The sequence below is a fragment of the Gambusia affinis genome, linkage group LG08 (assembly GCF_019740435.1).
Source record: "Gambusia affinis linkage group LG08, SWU_Gaff_1.0, whole genome shotgun sequence".
NCBI classification, from domain to species: domain Eukaryota; kingdom Metazoa; phylum Chordata; class Actinopteri; order Cyprinodontiformes; family Poeciliidae; genus Gambusia; species Gambusia affinis.
Genome location: NC_057875.1, coordinates 9,801,678 through 9,822,483, shown reverse-complemented (window position 1 = coordinate 9,822,483; position 20,806 = coordinate 9,801,678). Strand labels below are relative to the sequence as shown.

Here is a 20,806-nt window from a genome sequence, read left to right as displayed (position 1 = left end):
GACATGTCAACAGCTCTATTTCAGGTTCTCATCTGCAGGTGAATAATAATTATGCCAATAGTTTAAAAAAGTTTTGTCGTAGTTTGAGTATTTTAAGCTTGAAAGAACATTTGAAGTGGGAAAAGTTAGAAAATAATGAATTAGTGTATCATTGTATCAGATTTGATCCAAAATGGGAAAATCTAGGTAATATTTTTAGAAATGTTTTCTTAAAAGCACTCAGCCTTTCGTAAATGTAGAAATTGCCAAGTGTTATTTGTTATTTTAGGTTTTAAATCAACCAAAACTCTGCTCTGTGTGGCAACAGCTCAGCAGGAATTGGGATGTACGTGACCGACTTGAAGGCAGCACCAGCCCACATAACTCTCCTCCTCAGCACCGGGAGCAGAGGGCCAGCCCGCAGAGCTCTTCCGGAGGCGGATAATCCCCTCATCTCTACTCGCAGTTCGGGAAGGGATTTGCTATAACTCGCCTATAGGAAGACACCTTCCGGAAGCTCATACAAGTTACGACTTAAAGTGAAGCCAGGACCTGCGCACCAATGGATTTTTGCGTCTCACCTTGCGCGTTTTGGTGTATATAGATATCTGATGAGTGTATAATGTAGCAGCTGCTGCTTGGGGGGGAAAAAAAGCAAAAAACTATTGAAGCCTCTGATACCCATATAAATATTAATCATTTCGGCAGCATGTTTGTGACGCACAGTTTTGCTTTAACTTTTATTGCGGCGGCTCTCTGTCTGATCAGTGGAGAACCGCCGAATTCTTCATCTGCGACGCAGAATTCAACATCCACGTCCATCATCCTCGGTCACGATGAACTGACGAGTAAAAACGCCACGCACGGTGCCGTGGGATCCCGGATCTCACCTCTGATGACTTACCTGCCAACTCTGAAAAACGTCGTTATTTTCATCTGTGTGTTGACAGCTGCCCTGATCACATGCCTGGTCATCAAAGTGATAAGGTAGGCTTCTCCCTTCTGAGGCTTAGAGTGATTGTTTTCACTGTGATACCTGGTATTACTGTGGCTGTTTTATATCCTCTGTGATATAATGTAGATGAGGAACGAAGGATTTTTAAAATCAATTGTTGAAATCTAAAGAAAAGCATGACAGAGATCTGTTTGCCATGTAATAGAGACTATTACTGTCTAACATGCAGCTCTTGCAAATTCATGTGTACTTTTCTAGTCTTTTGGATATTTGCACTGTATTATTTAAACAGTAATGAAGGAAAAACTATTCTAAAGTAATAAAACACAACATAAAATTGGTAAGTAAAGTTACAGTATAATAATGTAATCAATAAATAGTTTTTTCTTTGCATACAAATGAACAAAAATATGTCATAAACATTGAATGGTAATAATTTCCTATTTCATATTGCAAATAATATAGATTTGTGTGGTTCAGCGCTTTATAAAATAACATAAGAATAATATCATAAGACAATAATATAATAAGACTGATATTAAGCTGGTTAGATCCCGCAGCAGACAGTTTACTTTAATCAGTCAGTCAACCAAACTTAATTTGGACTTTTCGATGAGTGTAAGACAAAGAGCTCTGCAGAGGTTAAAACAGATAATCTCTCGCAAACAAACAAAAAAATCTGAGATAAACAACAGCGATACTAAAACATACAGACAACTCTAAAATCTTAATCCTAAATGCTTCACGGAACACAAAAAAGCTAAATTTAAGCAGTTTTAAAACTGTAACCCTCTAAAAATTGATATGCCGATTAAAAAAATAAAAATGAGTAAACTTTTTTGGTCATTACTTGCTACTACAATTTCCTAATGCCAGCTTAGGAAACTATGGTTGGGTAAGAAGGTGATTATCTGGTTTTATATAAACAGAAGCTCTGACTAACTTTAGTGCTCTAAGTTACTCTCACATGTTTTCTGTCACATAGGTCTGGCCGAAAAATCAGGAAAACGAGAAAATACGACATCATTACTACACCGGCGGAGCGGGTGGAGATGGCCCCTCTGAACGAGGAAAATGACGACGAAGACGACTCGACCCTCTTTGATGTGAAATACAGGTCGGTTCCGTTCAGGTGATAGGATGCATGCATTGTTTCAACATTAAAAAAACTAAACAGAAAAATTCTTTAGCTTTTATATGCACACTCCGAGTTTCAGTAAGTACAAATTAGCAGTTTGCATGCAAACCTAAATGGGTTGTTCTACTGGTTTGAATAAACTCCTCAGTTGTGACCAACTGAGGAGTTTTAGCAGCCACAATCCAACAGAATTGTGAGAATGTCCCCAAAAAACATATCATGTTCCTCCTATAAAGCAAACATGAAGACAAACCTAGAATAAATAGAAGTTGTATTACTTTTTGCACTTACTTACTTTTTACTATTAGTTTTCTTGTTATCACTGTGTAAAGTGGAGTTTGCCTACATGCAAAGCAACTCGTACTTCTGCTTTGACTGTGAAAGTTTGCTGATAAAATTCCTGGCATACTGAAACACCTCCACTGCCTACTTTTGTTAATCTGGATCATTTTAATTACGCAGAGGATGTTTGGAAAAGTAATATAACCCCCGACAACCATTAAAGTCAGCGCTTTTTAACATGCACTCAAATAAACATGCTTCTTTTTAAGTTGTAGTTCAGCTCGGCTGTTGACTTTAGGTTTCACCCTTCCGTGCTTTCAATTGTTCCTCAGCTAGCACACACAAATTCACTTCCTTAAAGGAAGATATGACGTCCTGTTTACCTGGCATTCCTGACTTCCAAATCAGACGGGAGCCTACTTCCTTCTCATCATGTGTTCACGTGTTACAATGAATAAAACCTCTCAGACTAAAAACGGTTTCTCCTCTCATTTCAGGTGAATCCCATGTGGGACAACTGTTGTTTTTGGTAACTCCTTTTTTCCCCCACCTCAACTAAACTTCAGCGATTTTGTCGTCCAAATGTCGTCATGCCAGCGATTTCTACTCGTGTTTTACCTGCATTGAAAATGAACAGATGCCATTTGTCTGCTGTTGTGCAAAGATTCTATCGCACTATCTAGATGACTTACTCAGTGTTTCTAAAATAAGACACGTCACATATCCACCAAACTTTAAGTGGTCTTGACAAACGAAATTTTAAATTTTTAATTTAATCCTTGGACGTGCTTTTTAAACCTGAACTACAATATGTTAAGCTAAGATGGAGGTCGAAGGAACCAAAATTTTTCAGCATGGCTTAACTGGAGGAAAAGTTTATTAATTATCAGTGAAGGTTTTAAAAAGATCAGAAGCACAAAATATAATGCAGGATAGTTGCTTTGTCTATAAACCTTACAAGAATCTTGTGAGTTTTAGTATCACATTTATTTATACCAACTAACCACTTTATTGTGCATATGTACTGTTAAAGGCTTACTAACTTTTCTGTCTGCTGTGTTTGTGTTGTTTTAGATTCAGTTTTATTTTGCTGCTATCAAGCTGATGTCAGTCAGTGTTCTCAGGATGTCTCTTTAAATCTGTTTGCTTTGAATGTGAATGGAGTACGTTGTCAGAAAGCGTGAGGGAAATGCAGCAGGTTCAGCGATTAAACACCATGACAACACATCGCCAGTGTTACAGAGCCAAAACAACAAGAAGCTTTCTTTAGGATCCTAAAATCTGTCATGTTTAGCATAAGATTGCAATAAAGGTTCTCTCCACTCCTGTTAGTGTCAATCGTAGGGACGCGAAAAAAAAAAAAAAAGCCTGAAGATGATTGTATCTTGTACTGCAGCAGCATAATCTTACTTTAGAAAATAAAAATCCTCTCAAACTAAAATACTTTGGTTTGAGTATACTTTAATAATTTAGAAGAAAAAAAGTTAAATGTACTGAGAGTAAAATTTATAGCACTGCAGAATAGCTATGGATCTCCCTTGCAGAATTTCACAAAATAAAAAGCTGCTAATTCTTCTTTATGTATTTGGGTCAGAGACATCACGCAAGGCACACGATTAAAGCCAATCAGCTGGTGCCCTTTTTTAAAATGGGTACTGTGCCATATGTGACTTAAAATTAATCAGAGTGGAAATTTAAATGATTATCAGAAACTTTAAGCTTCATTTGGGTGTAAATATGATGGAATATGGGTTTAATTTTTCTCATGATGAGAAAGACAAGACAGCATACTTTTCAAATCAGGCAAATGGGTTTTGATATTCATAAGTGGACAAATTCCTACAAGAATTTAAATTATTATTTTTTGCCTCAATTGGTTCGAGATTATTCCACTGCAAGAAAATATAACTTTGTTTTAAGGCTTTACTGATAATTATAAAGGTTGCTGCAAATATATGGTCAAAAATGAAGTGTCTCCCTCCTTTGAAAACTATTACTTGAGTTTAATGTGATGGGTTTGTTCTCGTCCATAATTAATGTGCTATTTGAACAGTTACAGCTTACAGAGACACAAACCAACTGAAGCTGCTAGCAACACTTGCTTATAAAATTTCCATTTGTCCAAAATGATATTAGAAACAAAAATACACCTTTAACAATTAACCTCCGCAAGCTAAAATTCTTGTACAAATTTAATCCAAATGTGCAAAATCTACCAAACGTCTTTGCACAATATTCAACAAGACTGACTCTGGATACGTTTCTACAGTTGAGGTGAGTTTAGGTGACCTTCTGTTTTAATTCAAGCTGTTACTTGATAGCACACCACGTAGCCACCAACATAATTACAACGCTTCAGAGGTTTGGTCTAATAGAAAGAACACCAGAGCCAGTCTTTGAATATGGAGACTCAGCTTCTGCTTAGCTACTCCCAAACCAGTAGAGGGGCTTCTAAAGTGAAAATTGATCTCAAAACTAGATTTCCTATATCCAATATGGCTATGAGATGTAGTAAAAATTGCAGGTAAAAACTGTTTGGTTGGAGGTTACAACTTCTGATTGCCAACATATATTTAGTGTTTGAATGCTTCAAATGGAGGGGAATGCCTTTGGTTCGGTTTATTCTGGTAATAGAATCACAACAGGTTTCCCACTGCTCTTTCGATTGGCAACAACAAAGCCCTCAACTTGACTTTGACAAAATTCTTTGATCTGAGCAAATGTTTTATGTGGATGAAGCATTGGTTTAAATGCTAAAACCTTTTGAGAGTTTGTGGGAAAAAATGTAATTTTTTGAAGATACATTTCTTCAGGATTTAAATAATTACATAAAGAAAATAGTAGTTTGATGATTATCTTCAGTCAAAGTTTGATATTGCTGTTCCTTCTTCCTTCAATTCCTTCAATTTATTTACTTAAATAAAGAGAACTGGAATGAGGGGCCTAAATTAAATTATGCTTAGACCAACTCTAATCTTATTTATTTTTCCTTCTAGAAAATTGTTGTCATGTTCAGAGAAAATTGAATTAAATTAATCAACATAGGACCAAAAATGTATGCAAAACTATGCTGAATGTCTTCTTTAGTCTATCTTTTGTAAACTGGATATTAGAGCAGCTGGTTTCCAACAATGTGCATGACCACTTCATATGTTTGTATTTTATTTATTTTCGAATCAAACTCTTTTCCTCTATGACCAGAAATCTGGCAAACAGCTAAATGTCTCTCAGGCTTGTACCATTGCTATTGTCACGTAATCTTTTCTTTTTCGTATATATCATGTGTGTAAAATTGTGTAAAAAAAACCTCCTCATGCAGAGATCTTAATTATAGACATTTATTAGTTTTGCGTCATCTGCTGCACAAAGTTACTCTTGTTAAAACAAATCAGTTGTGGCTGTGAAGACTTAAAAAAAAGCTGTTTAAATAGTTTTATAAGTTTCTGGAAAACAAGTTTGACACAGATGTTGTGTGTAAACCGGTCTGTTTCCTCGGTTTCCATCTCTTTACAGCATTACTGGAATAAAACTTTTTTTTAAAGTGTTGACTCTTTAAAGGGAGAGGCTCGAATATTTCCTAGTCTGGATCTTTTGTTACATTCACATTGTCACAACTGAGCAGTCCAAGTGTCCATGAGTCCTACTACATAAGATTACAAAGATTAAAATGTGCACGAGGCAAGACAACCATGCAAAAGATAATATTTGCTGAGATTCAGATAGTAATACAAAATGACACATTGTACATGATGGAAAAAGTAACAAAACAGAATCTCCACATCATTCAAGGAAAAGCAACATGTTAGAAAGTGTTCAAACTGTGGCAAGCTGCAGATTCTGGGTTAATTAACCCTAATAGCATTGGTCACAGAATGTTTCTATATTTGCCAACCTCAGACAGCCTCTCACAAATAAACCTTTCATTGCTCCAGTCTGCTGACGTCTCTGGTGCAACTTTCATGTCTATTCTTAACTTAATTGACGGGGTAATAAGGCCAACATGCGAGCGAGCAATCGCATCTTGTCAAAAAACCCTCTATAAAACAGTTTTTTTTTGTTTTTTACTGAGAAAAATCACATGACTGTGTGCGCATGAGAGGCATCTTGTTGGGCAGCAGAGAAGGTCCTGGAATATTTCAGATGCTTCTGCTAATTCTTTTTAATGGGAGCATTTTTGTTGCAGCAAAATACACAAATTGTTTACCAGGAATACAAAAAAACAGTTCCTAGAAACCTTTTGCTGAAGTGGAACATCGGGGGAAGTACAAAAGTATTAATGAAGCCACAAAATGTTTTTTTCGCTTTACAGAAATTACAATAAATACTTAGTGACGTAAAGAACATGCCAGCCCTCAAGTCTGAACTTTTTTGCGTATTTGTATGTATACAGTCTGTTTACTTCTTTATAGAAATCTCAAGATGATTATAGATGCAGTGGGGAGTGTACATCACTCACATTGGTCTTGATTTCTATTGATTCTGGACTATTAATGACATATTTAAAGAGCTCTTTTTGCAGGGTGAAACATTTATACAACACAGTTTTGATAAGGTCTCATAAAAAATAATTTTTGCACACAGCTTTACTGTGAATTCTCTTCAATCAGAATAAGGGACATTTAGCATCAAATCACCGACTATAAGTGGTAAAAACTTGGACATCATGGTCATGTACACGGCTATTACAGTGTCCAACCACACATCAAAACTGATATTGGAATAAATAAAACACCACCAGCTTAATAAAAATTAAGCTTATGGGATGACTTAAACTTCAGCCAATTAATTGATTTTAATGTAACTTATTTTAGAATTGAATAGATTTAGATGAACAATTTGCAATTGTTCATCTAACAATTCAGAATTTGTTAGATAAACCAATTCTTATTTCTGCTAAGCTGCTGTAGAAGTTTCTTGATGGCTTAAAAAAGGAACTTGTTGGGATTTCAGATTGGGGGGCTATTATTGATTTAATAGTGGGTGTACATACATATATTTGAGCCAGTATGTATACTTATGACCTTGTATGAATTAGAGAAAAGCTATAACCAAAATGATTTGTGCACCTAATTATATTTTATCATAGTTGGATGATGTATAATCACTCCACCCTGAAAAAAACTGTTTAAATAATAATCTGACATTCATGCCAATTATCGGTTTCTGTTAGCCTCTGGCCAAAGCTGTAGGTAAGACCTTTTTTGTCATGAATCCTGAAACTTTGTATTTACAAACATGTAGGTGTGTGGTCCTTTTAATACACTGGCAATTTTTGGTTATAGGCACAGAACAGTGTCAGCTACAATTAAATATGCTAATAAATCTATCATTCTCTATAAATACTGGTATAATATTAATCAAAAGTCCCTATACAAGAAGAAGTCACATCCCTTTAAAAAAAAACACTACCTCAAGATCACAATGCTTTACCTTGTTTGAGGGTTATTGCACTGAACATCTTCAGTTACAGATTAATTTAAAGTACATTCTTGTGGTTCACTTACTGTAAGAAAGTCACTGATACATTCATTTTTAAAATGCTAAGCTCTCCTTCCTAACAGCAAACAACTTCCTGTACTCACATATCTCACATGCCCAGTGCAGAAACTTCGAGGAGACTCTGCAAAAATGTTTAGTGTCGGCTGAGCAAACATTCATATGTGAACAGCTGGCACACTGCTACTTTATCCTCACGGGATAAAGTACACACAACACCGCATGCTTCCATTCAGTCATTTGGTTCTCAAGGCAACCTCATCAAATGTTGGCTCCAGTTCACTGGGGATCACTGGAATTTAAGGTGCTTTATGTGAAGATAGAAAAGCACAAAAAAGAAATTAAAAGTCACTCCAGTTCTTTAAGAATGATAGGAATAAAGCAGCTCAGATTGGATCTTAGTACATTCTTGTCCCTGATTATTCAGTGCTTCCATCTTGTGGCCCAACGAGACATCGCAAGAGCCACCACGCAGCTACTCATCGTGTGGCGGACATGCCAGAGTTAAGATCACAGATTTAATGAAGCCCATCAGATTATGAACTACTTGGTATTAAAGTCATTCTATGATGCCTCTGCTTTCATAAAAAAAAAAAAAATTTCTCCTTTACAAACAGTATTGTATAAATTCAGCACCGCAGGGTACAAGTGACAGATTTTTCCTGTGTGTACAGGTACCTGCTGTGTTACAATACAAATAGTTGACTTTAAAATGGAATCATGGAGGCATTTTTCTTTGAAACAGCAGGAAAATAGCCCATTTTCGTGTCTTCTCCAAACCTGTAGCCCCAGGTATAAAACACAAACCATCTGCTGCATTTGTGGAACCTCACAAATAAACCCCCAAGAAATATCGGTTGCCATAGAAATCTCATTAAAGGTAAAATACGCTTAATGAGCCAATACAAAAGGCTGTAATTGACAGTGTTCCCATTCAATTCTTCCTTCAAGTTTTATCAGAAAATGCAGTAACAAGAATAACATTTTGCTATTTTCAGAATCATGGGTTCAGCTGAGATCTTTCTGTGCTCCTCGGTCCAGATCACAGCTTCCCGTGTGGAGCCGGAGCGCCCCCTGTCTGTCCAAAGTGCTCAAGGTCCTGAACTCCAGGGGCATGGTGTGAGGACTGGAGCTGGATGTGTACTCATATTTCAGAGTATCATAGTAGTGGTATTTCACTGGCCTGCCCTGTGGGTCGAGAGGAAATGGCCAGAAGCCGTAGAGGTGTATCTCCTCACAGAAGCGAGTGGCCATCGTGTACATGAGGAGGCCAGTGGTGGGACGCTTGATGTGAACGTTGTTGGTGAGCCAGTACCTGTTAACATGAGAGGCTGTTAGTTGCAGGAAGTAAAAGAAAAACGGAGCATTCATTTGAGTTTAACTTATCTGCTTTAAAGTTAGCAGAAAGGACTCTAAACTTACATTTTGATATTTTTAATCACTGCTCCATGGATGTTACGATAAATGTAAAGATAAAAGGTTAAAACTTACAGTATTTAAAGCCATTTTGTTTTCTATTAACTAGGGATGTTCCAATAAAAAAGAATCTTAATGAAACCCAACACACAATGGTGGTTGTTTTAACATCTGTGATTTTGTGTCTGTAGGCAAATTAAAACATTTACATAAAAACACTGTTATGTATCTCATAAAGTATTTAGCTTTCATTAACAATGTTTTTGCATGACAAACTGGACAACAAACCTTTAGTCACTTTGGCACACTTGTTCTTTACGATTGGTTACGGAAAGCAAGTATTTTCTAAGAGACCCATTGACACAAAAAATCCACATTAAAGTTGAAGGTTTTAATTCAAGCGGCAAGACGTTTGTACATCATTCACATAAAGAGTCTGGGTTTTCCCCTCTTATTCCCTGACTGCTAGTGTGAATTTGTTTCTAGTGAGCCTTCAGAATCTCAAAATAGAGACTGTTTTGGCTGCTGCAGCTCTCTGTCTGCCATGTAAAAGGGACTTTGTTTTAAAAAAGCAACTCGAGACAAGGCTTTTCTGGTTTATTACAGACCTTGGGAAAGTGACGTGTATTGTTTTTAACCGTCGTAGTAACAAGCCTGAAATAAATGCCTAATGAATTTCAGAACTCAGAAAAATTGACTTTTAGTGAACAATTTGGTGAAGTTAACAGCAACTCATTTTAATATTGAGCTGTGAGGAGGCCAAATGTTGTAGCAAAAATTTTATTTCACTGTAAGAGCATGGAGCAGAAAGCCCCGGCTTGTGGTTTTTTTTTAATGCTTTTGCAATACAGAAAGTCAGTTGGAGCAGATAAAATGGCATCATTTGGTCACTGACCAGCAGAGGAGGTTAGGCATTTAACAAGGCTGAATTGATTCAGAGCAGAGTCTTGCTGAATAAAAGAGCCGAGAGCGGAAGAAAACAATTGCTAAGGGGGATTTTGGTTAAAGCCTGGAAAGACCGAAGGATGCATTTTACAACTCTTCAGAAAACAGGTGTAGAAAAAAGGGTCTGCACTCAAATGGCAGCTATGAATTAATTGATTAAATATATTGGCTAATAGAAAAACTTAATTGGATTTAAAATTTTCATCCTAATCCCTCCAACAGCTACTGCTAACACAAAAACACAAATTTATTAATAACTTAAGCATAGTTAAAACTAATCTTTTTTAGAAGCAACACATAGATGCACAAAGTAATGTGGTTGAAAAACGGATTTCAGCTGCAGCTCAATGAAACAGGAACTTGAAAACCAACTGTCTGCTGCTGGCTTCCTCAGTGTGAACTGGACAGACAACATGATGTCTATCTGTCAAAAGCTTTCATCCCGTATCTCTTCCCGGTTGCCTGGCAATCTCCTAGTGACGACAGGACCCACTGCATCCTGCTGTTTTTTTCTACCAAGATAAAGTCAGAGCATCTGAGTGCTTTGTCTCTGTGGAAATCACTGGCACTGTGCTTCAGCCCACATTTCACAAAATCTGACCCAACTTTTACATGGCAAGGCGTGTATTTATGCTTTGATTTAGACTGCCTAGCTTAAATCTTTCAAGCTAAAGATTTTATTAATCAAGACTTTGAGGTTATAAGTGAAAATGTGTAACTCTGAAGGCATTTTCCGTACACTGGACTTTCATGATAGGTTGGACATCTTGATGGAGGTCTGTAATTATGCCAAAATGTCTGTTTGGGTAAAACCAAATTCTGGCTCTTGAGGACGTTTTGGAGATTTTAACAAAAAAGCAGTACAGATTTGATGGACATTCAGTTAGCTGCCATATGTTATTTGACCACTGGGTGTCCCTAAATTTAACTGATTATTGCTCCAGGGGAATTAGACATGTAGAGTATTCCTGTTTATTTTCCATGTGTCTTGTCTAGGTATTTCAGGTATACCACATAGAAAAGCTGGTTACCTTCATGTGACACAACAAAACTGAGATCTTAAGACAAAATTAAATCAAATCCGCATCCAACATTTCAACCTCAGTTCTGTAATAGTAACCTGTGTTTGTATGACCTCTGACCATTTGGATTATTGATGTCAGTGTGTTGATGTGTGTATGAGGTGGATGAGCGTTTGTTTAGAAATAAGTGCATTTGTGTTAAGTATGTGAAAGAGTTTGCCAGCTGGAGGTGCACAGCTCTCTGAGAGGTGAGGATGAAGGGGGTGTACATATATGTATGTCACAGTTTTCAGATATTCATTGTAAAAAAAACTTTAACTCATAAATTATTTTCTTTATGTTTCACAATACTGCACCTTTCTATTGCTTACAATCCCATTAAAATATACGGAGGTTTATGGTTGTGACATGAGAAAATAATGTTAATATTTTTGTGAGTTAAATTAGTGGTGATGGCAAAAAATATGTTTCCAAAGACAGGTTTTGTCTGCTGACTGCCTGTGAGTTCCAGATTAAAACGCACCAAAAGCGGAAAAATCAATTTCTTCAACGGTACAGAAAATAAGCATACTGCACCAAATGTCAAACGTCTTTGAACAACAGGGACAATGACAAACAAAAGACAGATTTTATAGGAAACAAATAAAACTAGAGGAGCTGGAGCCAAGATAAAGAAACGAGACGGCTTCCTCGCTGAGTGTCTCTGATGATGAGCTGTAAGGTTAAAAATAGCCACCTGGGCCTGCAGATTAGAGTTTGCCAACACCCCTGATTATGCTGCTCACAGGTGCTCCCGCGAAATGCAGCATCTGGGCTCGCATCTCATCTTACCCTCGTACAGCGTGGAGCAGACGCAGCGACGGGAACGCTGTGCGCACGTCCACAGTATGCACCAGGATAAGGCGGAGGGCCCACTCCACACGCTCCTCCCCGCCCTTCGCCATGAAGGCCGGGATCCACAGTACGCTGCCGCTGAGGTTCTGCAGGCGCCGCAGGAAGCGATCCTTCCACTCGTCACTGACCAGGTCCTGGAAGGCGCGCTGCACCACCGAGGGGTTCATGGTCACCAGGTTGGTCCGCCGGCCCACGTCCTGAGAATACTCCTCCACTGGGGCCAGATTGCACCTTAAAACAAGAAACAAAAAGCTGATTCACTATGACTGCAAATGGAACCAGTATCAAAAAGCTTTTCATGGTTATAGTGAAGTCTTTTTTTTTTTTTTGCTCATTTTCCTCCAATTTGTGCTCCAGAAGAGCAAACAAGCTAGCCTCTTCTCTGAGGAAAATGCCAGAACTCTAAACTGGTTATTATCTCAGTGGGTAAATGATGTAATTAGTCATAGCTGCCAGCCACAACTCTGAGGCTGGTATTTTTCTCACCTTTTGATTTCCATGGTGTGCAATCATAGCAAAATGTGCTACACGTGACACCTACTGTGGCAAAAAACTTACACAAAGTAGTCATTTGAGCATAAATGTTTCTGTGCATGAATCTGACAGCGGGAAATGTTACATCACGTCAACAGAGAGCAAGGAAACTGCAGAAATGACCAGAATAAATCAAAAGCGAGACTAAGTAAACAGACACTCACAGGCTCACATCATTTTTAGTTAGATTCAAATAAAACGGTTTCATATCTTGGTTTGTATAATGTTTCTCATGAGAGGCCTGCTTTGAGGAGTCAGTTGCTTTTTCAAATGCAAGCAGATTTTTGAAGTAACTTTAACCATAACTATGCAAGACGAATACACAAAACTCTCTAGTCGATGTCCAATCGTAACCCTAACCATGGTGGGCTGAGGAGGGTTTGCATAGAAAATATTCTCACAGTCCTAAAATTGAGATTTTCGAAGTCTTATCGCAGTTCAAATAATTTAATTTTGATTTATTTTAATATAACCAATATATGCATCTTCTTACACTACAATTTAGCAATTGTAAAACATATCAACATGTAGGAAAAGCATTAAGATTTATGCAGAAATAATCAAAAACAAGAGATTCTAAATAAATAAAATTATTTTTAATAGAAAACGTTTAGGTAGTCTTGTACTGTTTCAAGCCTGCTTAAAATTCAACCAGGCATCTTGTTGTGTGAGAAATTGGTATGCAAACACTGTTGCTGCTCTGTACCTGATACCTCAAACACCATCAACCTACTTTGCAGAAACCAAGCGAAGGCAGAGACCTATATTTAGCTGAGACATTATCTTCTCATCTCATGTGTGAGTGCCAAACCAAATTCCTTAGCTCTTCAAAATGACACGTTTCCTGTTCGCTGCTTTCAGCCAATGATTACCACAGAAATGTTATATTATTATCATGCAGCTGGAAAGTAACCATGACCCCTCGACATCAGCAAGCATATACAGGCAGCAGAGCCTGGGTGTGCACACAGAAAACGTGCGCACAGAATCTGAAGTTGTCATTCTGCTTGCTTCTCTATTTATGCACTATCTTTAAAAGTGGCTGATTTATGAGAGGGAGTTTTTCGCTACCTCCGCATGTTCCATTAGATCCGATCTAACTCTGTTCAGAATCACATTTTTCTTTTGTATCTGCTATCACAGCAAAGATGAAAACAGGTGTATTTTTCTTCCAGAGGCAGCTGGAAATGGTGATACATAAATCACACAAACACAGAACAGGCTGATGCAGGGGTGGGCAATTCTGGTCCTTGAGGGCCGGTGTCCTGCAACTCTCCCTGGTCCAGCACACTTGAATCCAACAGCTGAATCACCTCTTAAGTGCAGTCAAGTTCTCCAGAGTCCTGCTAATGACCTCATTATTTAACTCAGGTTCTGTTAAAATAGAGATGCATCTAAAGGTTGCAGGAGACCCGCCCACCCCTGGGCTGATGACTTCACAAACACAGCCCTGTTTGGAAATCAGAGCAAGAAGCAGGAAAGTTATAAGAGTTAATTTCCCCAAGAAGTACATCATGCTACTGGAGGACTGAAAACTATTTAACAAGTCGATTTTATCCATATTTGATAAAATATGGATACCCATATTTTATCAAATATGGGTAAAATAGAAATAAAACCATGACCTTGATTAAATAGACTGGGTGCTGGTCTTTTGGGTTAATACATTACAGTTAATGCCATTTTAACTTAAAAAACACGATCTACCCACCTGATAACAAAATCATGAGAGTCGATTTCTGGTCCGCAGCTGCTATTCAGCAGGATCCCAGAGTTTCCTACGATGGCGCAGCGCCTATGATACTGGTTTTTCATCGGCGAAGAGGTTGGCAACAGACGATAGAGATTCTCTGAGATGTTTGTGGTGCTTTGACGATCAAACACATAGTGGATGATGTCTCCTGGCTTCAGCGTGCCCTTTAGAATTGAGATGTCTCTCTCTGGGTCGAGGAATCTGAGAATATTCTTTCTGCGAATAGGAGAAAACAAGCTTTCCTTAAAAGACTAGTCTCAGCGGACCTTGAAGAGGAAAGTCGTGATGAGAAATCAGAACCTACCTGATGAGGTTGGAAAGCGTCTTGTTAAAGGCCCAACTGTTTGACGAGTGTTTGGTGGTGCCGTTACAGGCTGGAGGATGAGGATATTTGGCGATTGCTGTTGTCACAGTCGGATCTGTGTGTGCTGCTGCCTTTCTAAATTATTGGAAGAAAGGAAAACAATGACTTTTAAAAGTCTGATAACTGAGTCTGGTTATTCTGTCCAAATTTTGCAGCTGTTCTTTATCGTCACAGGCCCAAAACAGGTCTTCATTAAATATTGATAAAATATATTTTTGCGTACCTTGCATTTTCCTGAAATTTGTGTCTTGCTTTGGTTTTATAGCATTTATAGAATACAGAAATATTAACCCAAAGTCTGAGGCTCTTTCTCTCCTGTTGTGCCATGAGTAGCCTTAGTTATAGTTTTACCTTAAAATAGACCTATCTTTAAATGAAGCACAATCACATTCAGAGAAGCTGCCACCACAGGCTATCTGGTATGCAGAATGTTTTTTTTTTCTTCAAATAAGCATTTGAGAATTTTCTTTTAGCTCCTCTTAGAAGATAAGTAAAGTTCAAGCAGATTTGTTCAGTTTATTCTTGGAATTTTAACCGCTTATCGTCTTAATATGTCTGGATATTGAAAGCGATCAGTTTATGTTTCAAACACATTCAAAACTGAAGTGTTGCTGTATGAAACACTCCAAAGTTTATTCAGCATTTTTTTTCCTGCAGATGTATATCATTGACAGTGCTGTGTGACACATAGCTGGATATTTTTATCAGCTGCCTTAAAAAGTTACAACACACCCACTGTCAATGACTCACTGTGTTATCAAGGCTGCAAAGGACTCTTAAACGTCACTCACACACACACACGCACACGCACACACACACACGCACACACACACACACACACACAGACCATTTGGCTCCCAACTGGGGGTCTACAGGTAGGTGGGCATCTGCAGTTCAATAAACTAGAATATCATTAAAAAGTTAAATCATTTAAGTCCGTTCAAAGAGAGAAACACATATTTCAAGCTTTTATTTGTTCTTCTTTTGGTGGGTATCATTCATAGTGAATGAAAACCTAAAATTCTGTATCTCATAAAATTAAATAAATGTTTCTCATAAAATTTAAATATACCAAACTAGATAAATGGGACAGCAAATAATGTTTTGTTGTCTGTGGTTCAGTAATGCAAATAATGTAATAATTGTGGCCCATGTTCTGGATATGTCTGTGTGTCTATTTCTCCAACTACAGTTCTTGCTTTGTGAATATATCCTGAACAGTTATCTCTGCTGCTTGTGCGCCTTTTCTACCACACGTTTTACCTTCCACTAAACTTTCACTGGTATGCTGACACATACTCAGCTTCTTTGGCAATTAACTTTTGTGACTTAACTTTCCTTGTGGTGGGTGCTGGTCAGTTTTCACCCTGACTTTCTTTTAGCTATACCATGTGTCTGCTCAAAAAAACTATTTCACTGAGTTTATATAACCTTCAAATTTCCCAAGAAACAAAATTTTGAGTTTTCATTGGTTGTAAGTCATCATCATTCAAGTAAAGAGAAATAAGTACTGTAATTTCCGGACTATAGAGCGCACCTGATTATAAGCCGCAACCCCTACATTTTTAAAGGAGACACATTTTTGTACATACATAAGCCGCACCTGTGTATAAGCCGCATGTGCCTACATTGAAACATGAGATATTTACAAAGAAAGACGGTACACAGAAAGTGTTTTTAAAGTTTTAATAATATGCTGTAGCTTTTCTTTCTGAACAGCAGCAATATAGCAAAACAGCACTAACAGGGTTGGTTTAAATAAAACGGATAATAATATGCTGTAGCTTTTCTTTCTGAACAGCAGCAATATAGCAAAACAACACTAACAGGGCTGGTTTAAACAACATACGGTTAAAAGTCACGGAGAGCCATCATCCTCTTCCTCCTGTGCACTGAAACCATGGAAGCCTTCTTCCTCAGTGTCTGTTTCCTTCTTTATCGGCCAGCTCGATTGCTTTTAACTTGAAAGCTGCATCGTATGCATTTCTTCTTGCATTCTCTATGATGAGGGTCTGTTCAAGCTAATTTTTTCATGCACAAAGCACGATGTTACATTAGCCTTCCTCTACAGATATATTCCAGCTATCTCACGCTTACCTTTTCTGCTCCAGCGCCCCTACTGGCCGTTAGAAAAAAATCTGAAATAAGCCGCATCGTTGTAAAAGCCGCAGGGTCGAAAACGTGAGACAAAAGTCGCGGCTTATAGCCCGGAAATTACGGTACTTGAAGTTTGACACTGAAATGAACCTATGTGGGATTTTTTTTTCTTTTTCGGAAATGACTTATTAAAATTAGTACATGGGAGATGCTCCTGAATTTGACTTATTACATGTAAAAAGATAAGATTTCTGACCTGCGAGGTTTCGGAATGAGCTGGTGAACGTTGGTTTTCTTCGTGAGCCCGATATTTCTGAGGGTGGGAAAGAGATTCAGACTGAATAACAATTCACTCCAGGCAGCTCATATTCACAATTTTACATCCAAGGTCTTGACTGGATTCAGCATTTGCTGCTTCTGAAGTGAGAGTGAAGGTGAAAAGAACTCTTCTGGGTTTCATTTCACTTTGAGAAACCCACTGTGAGCCCATTTGCTGATGTAATAAGGAGAAATCTGGCCTTAATGGAGCCTTATTAAAGTTGAGGGGAGGTTTTCTTTTCACAGGGAAGTGAGCAGGCTTTCTCCAGAGACCCTAAACACCTCCTCCATCATGCATTTACTGTAAATATGCAGCATGTGCACTCAGGTTTTCCACCATCAGGCACTTCTGAAAAACCATGACCTTGGTTACATCTGACAAATTCATGTCAATCTGACAGTCAGTCTAAATGTAGGAGTGATGAGCTCCTTAGTCGCTTTTCCAGTCCTGGTGGCCTATAAACGATCTACTATTAAGCTGCATTTATGCAGAGTTAGTTCTGGTTCTTCTCTCTCAGTGAATCACAGACCAATGTGACCTCATTACAAAATGAGCCACAGCCGGGTAATTACATTATAAACAAGAAATGCTCTTGCTGAAGGGAAAAGAAAATGTGAGGAATAGAAAGTGTCACACAAAAAGTACCAGGGATAAATAACTGCTTATGATTAAGCAGTTATAATAATAATAATAATAACAATAATAATAATAATAATAATAATAATAATAATAATAATAATAATAATAATAATAATAATGATTATTATTATTACGACCACCAAAATAATTATAAAAAAAGATTTTTTGCAGGAAACATGGATGTGATCTGGAGTGATTCTACTGCGCTGCTCAGAATTTAAAAATCTGACAGTGAAAATAAAATAAGAAAACGTTTTTTATGTTTGCAGTCTGTTTGTCCTTTCTGCTCCATGTTTCTCTGTGTGTCTCTCTCTCACACACACACGCACACACACACGCCCGCACACATGCGGTTTCTCAATTTCAAAGCCTCTATGCACACTAGTATAGTGGAAATGTATCCTACATCCCGCATGCTGCAAGACAAATAGCCAAATCCTTGGAGACCTGGGCAGGCAGGCAGGCAAGCAGGCGGGCTGCTGTAGGAGCAGCTGCACACCACTGTTACAAATCTGGGGCGGGGGGGCACAGGGGGCTCAAAATTTAACTCCAAACTTCAATCAGTTCATGAAAGTAACTCGCTTTGTGAGTGTTGTCGTTTTTGTTTTTACCCCCCCCGCACCGCTTTTCTCCCCTCATTGATTCTTCCTTCATGCACCCCAAATAGATTAGATCTAACCTGCCGGGCTGCAAACAATAGGCACCCAGAGATAGGGGATACACTGATTGGATGAATTACGCTGGGGTACTTACGCGCTTTCTTTTTCCACTTCTGCAATATCATCAATTATCAAAAGCACAACCAGCAGCGCTAGAAAGCCGAATAGCAGAGAGCGGAATACTGGCGGCATGGCTGAGGGGAGGTGGGCTGCAGCCGCCGGCCCGGTAGTCCCTCTTCCTCGCCTCCTTCTTTCCTCCCTTCCTTCCAGCGAGTTTCGCGTTACATCCACCTCCTTTTAGTTCCCATCTGTTAACCCAAGACCCGCTCTGTCATATTTTTCCCTCTCTCTCTTTCTCTTTGTTCTTATCGGACACTCCCCTGAGTGAGACGTGGTCCTTCTCTCTCCTCCGATCCTCCTCTTCCTCCTCGGATGTTGTGCGCTTCTGTCTCCCGACGGGGCGATGTGCCGCTGCAGTCTCCCGTTGTCTCAATTCCCCCAGTGAAACTTTGAAAGCGTGCACCTACACAGCTCTCAGCCGGAGCTGCGAGACCACATGCAACCTTAAAGGCGCAGAGGACGGACACATTTTTTTTTAAATATAAAATACAAGCAGATAAATAAACATCTCCATTCACACCTTCAGCTTTTTGCATAAGAGGTCGAAAATGTGTCAGTGACAGTTTCACTTAAAGTAAAATAACGAAACATTTGATGTTAAGCTAAAATTTAGCTAACTGTTTAACAAAAAGTTTTTATTTATGCAAAATGAATCTGCCTGACCTCAATATAATATTACATTTACTAATTATAGCCAATATAATTAACCATCTAATACGCAGAGCAGTAATTATTGTGGTGGAGAGCAAATTATGTTTAGAAATTGATCAAAAATCTTGAACAGTATCTTTCAATATTGACACAGCGTCTGTCTCATGATAAAACCATATTCACATATAATGGCAGGCATTTGTCCATGTTTATTCCTGGAAAATGAATACATTTTGGTCAATACAAATCTACAGTGACTGTTCCCTGCTTTCACAATCCATGCATACATTATTTGATGAGTTCAATAGAGCTGGCAGGGGGTTAAAGGTCTGATTTACATAAACTGAAAAGTACAGATGGCAAGACACATAATGAGCTGTATCCAGGTGAGAAAATCTGAAACTATCATCCCTCTCATGAATTATTTGTAAATTTGTGTCAACTCGCTTTTACAATTTTGCCTAAATTTGCAGCTCAGATTTATATCCTGTTTAAAGTTTCTGATTTGTGTGAAGGACGTTAAATTCTCATTTGTCAGCAGCTATTTTTGGTTAACAGTCGCTGAAACGTGGAGACAAACAAACGGCACCGTCGAGACAGCAGTCGATTGACCCCAGAGTCGATTTACTGCTTCGTATCCTCCTGCTTGTATCCTTCTGCTTGTGTCACAATTTATCTCAATAAAACACTCTTTAGGCTAATTGACAGCTTTTGATCCGTGCCTGCAGCTGTTTCTGCGTTGACTGGTGGATTTATTTTGTGCATTTTTGACTTTCAACAAGGACACATCAAAGCTGCATTTTGTGTGTTCGTGTCGCAAAGTATTGTCAGCAGACTGGGGATGCTTCTTTTGTCTTCATGAAGAGTGTCATTGGTCTATAATTAGACTTTACAAGCTGCCGAGGACAAAACAGACAGAAATACGAACTGAATCACACTGCACTTTAAAGCATCTTCTATTTACACTCGGAAAAAGTCCCAAAAATTATAACTATCACAAGATGTTGTTTTAACAAGAATCTTCTCCTTTAGATGAATGAATAAATGACATATAGCCTACTGGTTACTAATCGATGTGTTAGTTTTACTTAAGTCGCATTTTTTTTTATATTTCATTCCGTCACCTTGATCATATTCTCGTAAACATCAGTGACTACAAGCCCTGCCTCACGTCTATCATGTACTGGGAATCATAGATCAGAGTCAGGTTGCCTTGAAAAATAAGCAGTCATTTTGCATTCATTTTCTAAATATAGGAATATTTACTTTTGCTGCTAAATTTTAATAAATTAAATCAACTTGCTATAATCAATATTAAATCCTACTGCAACATTTCTCTTTTTAAAATTTTTCCTTCACAAATTTCTTTATTAAAAACTTTATTAAAAGTAAAATCTTGTGATTCATTTTTAAATTCTCACTTCATAACCATTCTGTTTTTTAAAGCTTTCATTACTGTATTATAGTAGCTTACCTTTAGCAATGTTTGAAGATTTTATCAACACCTTAAACCAATGTGAGACATTAATAAGCACACTCACTA

General features: G+C 38.0%; 2 protein-coding genes across 3 annotated transcripts; one reads left to right on the top strand and one right to left on the bottom strand.

The window, feature by feature from the left end:
• The first annotated feature begins 388 nt into the window (after positions 1-388).
• Positions 389-5,927, top strand: fam174b (family with sequence similarity 174 member B). 2 transcript variants are annotated; one of them, XM_044125233.1, is made up of 3 exons: positions 389-966; positions 1,920-2,051; positions 2,852-5,927. In XM_044125233.1, exons 1-3 carry the CDS (start codon positions 689-691, stop codon positions 2,853-2,855), a joined length of 414 nt encoding a protein of 137 aa, XP_043981168.1. In that variant the 5' UTR covers positions 389-688; the 3' UTR covers positions 2,856-5,927. The 2 variants fall into 2 exon arrangements, with proteins under 2 accessions (XP_043981168.1, XP_043981167.1); XM_044125232.1 differs by lacking the exon at positions 2,852-5,927 and having other exon boundaries at positions 1,920-2,085.
• Positions 5,679-20,798, bottom strand: st8sia2 (ST8 alpha-N-acetyl-neuraminide alpha-2,8-sialyltransferase 2). Its single transcript, XM_044125231.1, has 7 exons — positions 20,738-20,798; positions 18,587-19,055; positions 17,132-17,188; positions 14,719-14,853; positions 14,373-14,630; positions 12,065-12,358; positions 5,679-9,165 (listed from the first exon to the last, which is right to left on the bottom strand). The coding sequence occupies exons 2-7, from the start codon at positions 18,682-18,684 to the stop codon at positions 8,859-8,861; spliced, it is 1,149 nt and encodes a 382-aa protein (XP_043981166.1). The 5' UTR covers positions 18,685-19,055; positions 20,738-20,798; the 3' UTR covers positions 5,679-8,858.
• Between the last annotated feature and the right edge of the window lie 8 nt (positions 20,799-20,806).

Coding starts and splice junctions, on each gene's coding strand:
- st8sia2 (XM_044125231.1), bottom strand. CDS start 18,684: ATGCCGCCAGTATTCCGCTCTCTGCTATTCGGCTTTCTAGCGCTGCTG. Junction 14,631..14,718: donor ACGCTTTCCAACCTCATCAG/GTAGGTTCTGAT, acceptor TCCTATTCGCAG/AAAGAATATTCTCAGATTCC. Junction 9,166..12,064: donor CTGCTCCACGCTGTACGAGG/GTAAGATGAGAT, acceptor TCATGTTAACAG/GTACTGGCTCACCAACAACG.
- fam174b (XM_044125232.1), top strand. CDS start 689: ATGTTTGTGACGCACAGTTTTGCTTTAACTTTTATTGCGGCGGCTCTC. Junction 967..1,919: donor CTGGTCATCAAAGTGATAAG/GTAGGCTTCTCC, acceptor TCTGTCACATAG/GTCTGGCCGAAAAATCAGGA.